At 34.1% G+C, this 7,383-nt stretch overlaps 1 protein-coding gene and 1 long non-coding RNA gene across 2 annotated transcripts; both read left to right on the top strand.

The window, feature by feature from the left end:
- Window positions 1-268: 268 nt before the first annotated feature.
- LOC136067279 (uncharacterized) lies at window positions 269-4,331 on the top strand. The gene is made up of 3 exons (XR_010628758.1): window positions 269-532; window positions 4,025-4,092; window positions 4,205-4,331. It is a non-coding gene; the product is annotated as an uncharacterized LOC136067279 (long non-coding RNA).
- A 495-nt stretch (window positions 4,332-4,826) lies between these two features.
- Window positions 4,827-7,090, top strand: LOC111985213 (AT-hook motif nuclear-localized protein 10). The gene is made up of 4 exons (XM_065772869.1): window positions 4,827-4,928; window positions 5,628-5,789; window positions 6,251-6,579; window positions 6,662-7,090. Exons 1-3 carry the CDS (start codon window positions 4,827-4,829, stop codon window positions 6,569-6,571), a joined length of 585 nt encoding a protein of 194 aa, XP_065628941.1. The 3' UTR covers window positions 6,572-6,579; window positions 6,662-7,090.
- The last annotated feature ends 293 nt before the right edge of the window (window positions 7,091-7,383 follow it).

Here is a 7,383-nt window from a genome sequence, read left to right as displayed (position 1 = left end):
ATATATATATATTTTTTTTTCCTGGCGCCTTTTGAACTGTTTTTCTTGTTTCAAAAACTCTTTCTTGTTCTTTGTCAGAGCCAAACACGGTCTCTCTCTGTGTATTTAAGCTTTGAGAATTGTTGAATATGGAGGAGGATAAGACAAGTACGGTAGTTTCTGAGTCTATAGTGGTTAACGAGGAGAACAGTAACAACAATGATGATGATGATAATAATGTACTGGTGAAAAGGGTGGCGTGAGGAGGCGGAGGGAGGTGGAGGAGGCAGAGGCAGAGGCAGAGTTGGGCGGTGGAGACGACGGAGCTGTGGTGGTGGGGGACACGGAACCAGAAGAGTTGACGGGGTTGGAACTGGTGGCGGAGAATAAGAACAATACGAGAGGACCGCCGAGAAAGTATGACGTAATGGTGGTGGGGACATGGTGGTGGGCCCAGTTTTACTGCCACCTGGCTCTTCATCTGAAAGCCCAACCAAACGCCGCCGAGGAAGGCCTCGTGGTTCTGGTAAACTCCAGCTCATCGCTTCTCTCGGTGAGTTTCTTGCGCTTCAAGAAAATACTGAAAATTTGCTTTTTTTGTTTTTCGTTTTTGTTTGATATGAATTACGCCTATCTCATGTGTATGGTTTTGGTGATTTTACGTTGTTGTTTGTTATTATTGTTTGATTTGTTCTTCTCGATAGATTGGAAATTTTTTGAATGACGTTTGGATTAGCACGGTTGTATACAGGACGATTTGGCTTTTAACTGAAATTTCTCGCTTTTATTCTAAAATATTAATTATTTTTAGTAAAAAAAAAAAATACTAAGTTTTAAATTGCTTACGCCAAAGAAAGAAAAAAAAAAAAATACTGAAGTTTTAAATTTGTTGGGGCTTACGCCAAAAAAAGAAAGAATGAAAGTTATTTCTCTATTGTAAAGATAAATTTGTTTTTTCAATTTTTTAAGGAGAGGAGTTGAAGCGAACATCCATGACCTATGATACGCGAAGAAACATGAACATAGACACGGATATGATACGGGTATAGACACGACACAATGTTAAACATATATTAATTATTAAATATATTTTTATTTTTTAAATATTATTAAGCATATAATAATTTAAGAGTAATAAAGGATAATAATTTGAATTATGATTAATATATGATGTTTATAAATTAGAATACATACCAAGAATAAGATCTAAAAAAGTAAATAAAAGATAGCTAGATAAGTGGTCAAGATTAAAACTAAAAAGAAATAAAAATAAAGTGTCCCTCCAGCCTCTCATATCCTGCAATTTTTCAAAAAAAAAAAAAAAAAGACACCGTGTGCAAAAGTGTCCTAAGCATGTCCCACGTCCAACATGGGTACTACAATTAATTAATTAATTTATAGTCATATATATATATATATATATATTAACAAATTTCAAAATAAATAACATTTATCATAATCTTTAATAACATATGTAATCACGCATGCAGAGTGTTCCCTAAGTATGAGATACGGATGTATTGGGGGTTTTGAAGTGTCTGTACTTCTTACTCTTAAATTGTAGATAGAAACTTCTCAACTTTGTTTTAGTTTAAGGATTTGTTGTTAGAAGTCTGTGCTTCTTCAATGCAACAAACATAAATCTTCAATTTAGTTGTTTTATTTGTCACAAATAAAAAAAGACCTAAAATTGTACATTTGAATTAGGCCTTTCAGATATACCATTTAAATTTCATTCTTCCTGTTGTTAAGCTGAGGGTTTGGGTTTATTAGGTGAACTGGATTGCCTTTTAATACACACACATGAGACACGATTGTTAAGCTGTGAAGACTTGTACCTTAGAAGTTCCAACAGGGTAAAATTTCACTAGTCAGTCATCCATCATATTTTAAGTTAAGAGTTAGCCAATGCATGAATGTTTGAGCTACAAGAATGATAAATCAAAGGAAGAAAGATTGAGTCTGGAATTTTGAAGTTGCTTGGATTCAGATGACAATGTAACCTAGTTTGTTAGTTCACAAAAAAAAAAGCTCAACATTCTCTCACCATATCTTTAATGGATTGACAACATTACAGTGCTCCAATAGTCTGGAAAACTGTCTCTTAATATGAGAGAATTTTTCCCTGCTTATGCTTAACAAGGATGGATGTTCAGTTCAAACTTATAACTATCTTGAATCCTTCCTTGAATATTAATTAAATTGATTTGTTGGGGGTAAAAGCAAAAGCTTCATGATTTCGTCCATTTGAAAAATGAACATCCCACATTTTTTGTTAAGGTGAATATTATTTAGTTCAATATCTTTTCTAGGTTTTCATTGGTTCACTTAGTAATTGTTGCTTATAGTGAGCGGAACAAATTTTGATTTGTTTGGTTTAAGTCTCAGATATTTTATTGATTTTGTAAACTTATATCCTGCTTTGTCATGATTATTTTGCCTTGTTTCTTTATTTTTCAAATTTAATTACTTTTATAGGTATATTGAAAATTTTGGAAATAACTAGCATATCAGTCCAATAAGCAAATTGAGGCCATTATAATGTTTGACATTCATTAAAAGCATCAGTATGAGGGAGATCTGGGTTCTTAAATTGCATATCATTGAGCTTCATGAAGTTTCTCCACCAAAACATGTAATATGTGAAAATATATATAGAGAGAGAGAGGTTGTAATATGATTAGATTGAATTGCATGAATCCACAAATCTGTTGTGGTCTTCTGCTGTCTTCTCAACAAGGTTTCCTTCCTTCAAAGTAACTTCTTCTTTTTCTTTTTTCTTATGTTGTTTCAGTCATTAAGTTTTAGGCATCGGCTCTTCAAAAGTTCTTGGGCTTAGGTGATGTTAGCCTTGGCGAGGGGCACATTCTAAAAATGGTGGTATTGTTAGAAGAAATAGAAATTCTTTGTGGCCATTAAGGTAGGTGAGACCTCATAGGAATGCTAACTTTGAGACCTCATAGGAATGCTAACTAGTTTTAGGGGTTATTCATTAAAATTCTAATTAAGTACAAGATGCAGGAGATTAAAATTCCTAACTTTTATGTAAGACTTTAGAATCCCATAAATTGTGAAGATTTGAGATATTCAAATGCCCATAATATTAATCAACAGTACACTGATAATATTAGTAACTTTTGAGAATTTTACTTTCTAACCTTAAAATCTTGCCAACCGAACACAACCTAATAGAATAATCACATTGGGAGAAACCACTTATAGAAATCTGGACGGAGTTCTAATATCATAGCTTTTAAAGTGAAGAGCTTATATCGATGAGAGTAAATAAGGAAAGTGCCGGAATAGCTGTTAGCAAGAGTGGATAAAGATTAAGAACCTTTTTGAACAGTAGTTAATAATTAAGAGTTGTAAAATTAGTGGCCATAAGCTCTAGCAAAATTGCCTTTAGCTTTCTCTTTTAGTGTTCAATAACTTCAATGACAATGGATAGACTTGTAGATTATGGGACACTAGGACTCTATTAAAATGTTTTTTTGCATCTTTATTTTGGTTGTGAGGAATAGGCAATAATGGATAGTCCAATCTGGAAAAGAAGCATTTTTGTTTTTGGGTTGATTGTTCTCATTTTCAGATGGCACTATGCCAAGTGCCAACCATCTGGGAAAAGCTGAACTCGTTCCTTAATTGAAACTTCACCAACTACTGCAGTAGTACTTCTTTTGCCATATAGTGGCATAACTAGTTGATTCTATGCATTCTCTGACAATTTTTTGCATCCATCTGATCAAGAGACCAGTATCAAAAAAATCCCAGAATTAAGAAATATTTAGGATTGGCTTGGAGAGCTCTTAAAACAGAGTGCACATAAAAGCACTTGAAATTTTATAAGTTTAATAAAAAAAATTAAAATTTTGATTTCTACAGTAATCAGTTATCTTGTGTGTGAACAGATCTTATAGAAAAATAAGTGAATTTTCTTGATTTTTTTTTAAAAATCAATTATGATGTAAATTTTTTTTGCATAACACATATTACGATTAAAGAGGCCTATTTGTTTCTCACATCTGAAAGAATTTTCATGAAGGTGGGTCTGCTGCAGACACTGCTGGAACAAACTTTACCCCTCATGTAGTGAATGTACAGACCAATGAGGTAATATTAGGTGGATATGAGAGAAGTTTGCTTGGTTATTTATACTATAATTCTTGCTTATTATGTTGTCTATTCTATCTCTCTTACGTAGAGTTTACATTTTCATTTGCAGGATATTGTTAGTAAGATAGCATCATTTTCTCAAAGGGGTCCTCGATCAGTTTGTATTCTTTCTGCTACTGGTTGTGTCTCCAGAGTTACAATTAGCCAACCTGGTAATTCTGGTGGTATTTTGAGATATGAGGCATGTCCTCCTACTCTTTTAATCTTGTTTGTCTTTCCTGTTTCCATCCTTTCTATTACTGCATTTGTTGGATGGCTATTTTTATTGGATTTATACTACTCATAATTCATAAAGATATTTTGTCTTTTTAGTTCTACTAACTATATACACACAGTCTTGTTTTATCGTCTATTTCTCAAGTCAGTCAAATGTTGGATATGTTGGATTAAAAATTGTGAAGTCCACCACCAATTAGCCCCTCCCCCCCTAAAATAAAAATAAATAAAAAAAGAAAGAAAAAGAGATAGAGAGAAAGGAAGATAATTATTTTTCTATGGGACCTACTTTTTGAAAATATTATCAGCATGTAAGAAGTTTGTAATGTTTGCAATTTTCTTCTTCTTCTTCTTTTTTCCCCTTTTTGCTGGAATATTTGGATTGGGTTTTTGTGGGGGTGGGGGGGTTGTTTTCTTATACTCTTATGCGCCTGTAGAGTTTTACTTCTGAGACAATGCCACCTGCATGCTTTATTAAACCAGTCTACATGGGACCATTTCCTGATAAATGCTATGATTGGCAAAGTTGGATGCATCAGGACAGAAAGACTGCTGTTGTAAAATTCCTGAATCAAATTTTGTTTCTTACCATATTGTGAATAGGTAACAATGTTTTTCAGCAAAAAACAGGAATTCAGTTAATAAATTTCATTCTACCTCCCCCAAAAAGAGAAAAAAGACGGGAAGAAGCATGCAGTTGACAACATGATTAATGCATAGCGTTATCTAGTATCACAGCCAGGACATTTATTTTACCAAAATGCTGCTGTGTCTTTATATTTTAGCAGGTTGTCAGATTTCATTGTCTTTGACACTGGAATCATACTATTGTCAAGAACTTGGTTACTAGAAAGTATCAACTGTTCCTAGTCCAATGAAGGTTCAACTTATGAGTCAGTTAAATTAGTGCTGCAGTCACTATCACCATTTTGGGTGACAAAGTCCATTGTTTTAGGGAAATGCTCCGATATGCATGGAGTAGAAGGATGCATGTTATGATTGGAAGCTAGAAAAATTGAAAAAAGGAATTTTGGTATAACCATATGTTAACAATTATCATTCTAAATATTTGAATTCTCTAGTTTCTGCCTTGGCACCACATAGGAAATGAATGTATTGGAACCAATTCATATATAAGTGATGTGGGAAGCACGAGGAAAATTATATCTTAATAGATTTTTATTTAATTTTAGAAGTCAATTGTATTTTTAGTGGTAAAATTTGGTTAAGAGGTTTCTGTTTGCTCCTTCATGCAGGGTCGCTTTGAGATTTTATCTTTATCTGGATCATATACATTTGTTGAAAAGGGTGGTGCAAATCGCAAACTTGCCATGCTAAGTGTTTCCCTGGCTAAACCCGACGGCCGGGTTTTTGGTGGTGGCATTGCAGGAGCACTGATTGCAGCTGGACCTATTCAAGTAAGGCCTTGCGTTTCTATTATTTAAGATCGAAATTACTAAATGTTCATGTCTTCAACTTTTGTTGACATAATCTGACCTTATCCACTGTTAGGATCCATCCTTCAAGTGATCCATTGATCCTTAAAGTGGCCAAAAAGCTACAGAAGTGAACAAGTTAGGTTCACTTTATTGTAATCAAATAAAAGATCATAATCCCTCATTGAGTACAACCAAACTTGCTAGACTCCAATAATTTATTTTACTTTTTACGATTGGAATCTGAAGTTTTTCCCAAGTTTAATGGCTCTTGAAGTAACTTCTTACTTCAAGCCTCACATTATGAGCTTGTTATGGCAGTTGAATTCTGTCTTGTCCATAGCAATTAGAATATGCTTAGCATTGATAGAAAGCATTCCAATTTCCATTAGACTGATTATTACTCTCTTGACTCATTTTGGGTTTTCTTGATATATCATCAGCTCATTGTTGGCAGTTTTAAGCAAAAACGCAATAAGAATTTCAAAAGGAGGCGCCCCACTGAGTCCTCCTCATCTGCCATTATTCCTTCTCCTTTTGATTTGGTAAGAGTTCCCATACATATGGCTAGGTTGACTGATGGTGATGATAGTTGCACTACACCGACATCTTCACTCATGGATCCAATTCAAGGAGGAGCAGTTGGCGTTCTTGTTGTGAGGCAAAGCATGAACGCTGCTTCTCTACATAGTGTTAGTCCAGACACCTTTCAGCCAATGTCAGACCAAGTAACATCCCCTGATGTCAATGCCAGTATCCCTTAGATATAGAGGTCTCTCTCTCTCTCTCTCTCTCTCTCTCTCTCGCGTGCGTGTGACAATGACTGATTTTTTTTATTTTTTTATTTTTTTAAGGTGTTATTGTAGTGGATTGTAGATGCTGACTGGAGAAGTAGAAAGAAGTTTGCTTACTTTGCATTGGCGGCAGATTAAGAAGTTTACTAGTAACCAGATATCTTGGATTTCTTGCTTTTGTAGTTTTTAGCATGTGTCATGTTTACTTCCTAGCGTAAATCTGACCAAGGTTATATCTGACCAAGGTTATCATACACAGCAACAGATTTTTGTGGAAATTGTTTCCTGAAGTTGCAACTTGCAAGATGTTTGTAGTTTGAGAGTAGACAGCGTTGGAGACGTTTGTCATCAATGGGGCTACATTCCTTACTCAAATTCAAAACTTTTGGATTTATGTGGCCATATTAAAAGATTTTGTAGCTTTTGTTTTGGCAAATAACTCCTAGAAAAGTTGGGATGTTAATTATGAAACTTTTTGAGATAATCTATATGGGTGTCACCCTGTTTTACATAGTTTGATAAAGGTTTTGTTCATGATGGTTTGTAAGAAGTGTGGAGGAAAATTGTGTCTTTCGAAAAATTCTAATTTCTAAAGCACAAATAATGCTCAATCACTTAATTTCCCATCTCACTATAAATATAATATTTGAAAGGTTACAACTGATGGTAACTAATTTTAAATAAAACAGTGTTGTGCGAGTCTTAGACTCTTGGGATTCTTAAAATTAATCTTCACCATGGGTGTCTTTTATAAACAAATGAAAAGAGGATTACTCTCTTGC

Source organism: Quercus suber, unplaced genomic scaffold, assembly GCF_002906115.3.
Source record: "Quercus suber isolate HL8 unplaced genomic scaffold, Cork oak 2.0 scaffold_65, whole genome shotgun sequence".
Taxonomy (NCBI): domain Eukaryota; kingdom Viridiplantae; phylum Streptophyta; class Magnoliopsida; order Fagales; family Fagaceae; genus Quercus; species Quercus suber.
This window is presented reverse-complemented; position numbering and strand designations above follow the sequence as displayed.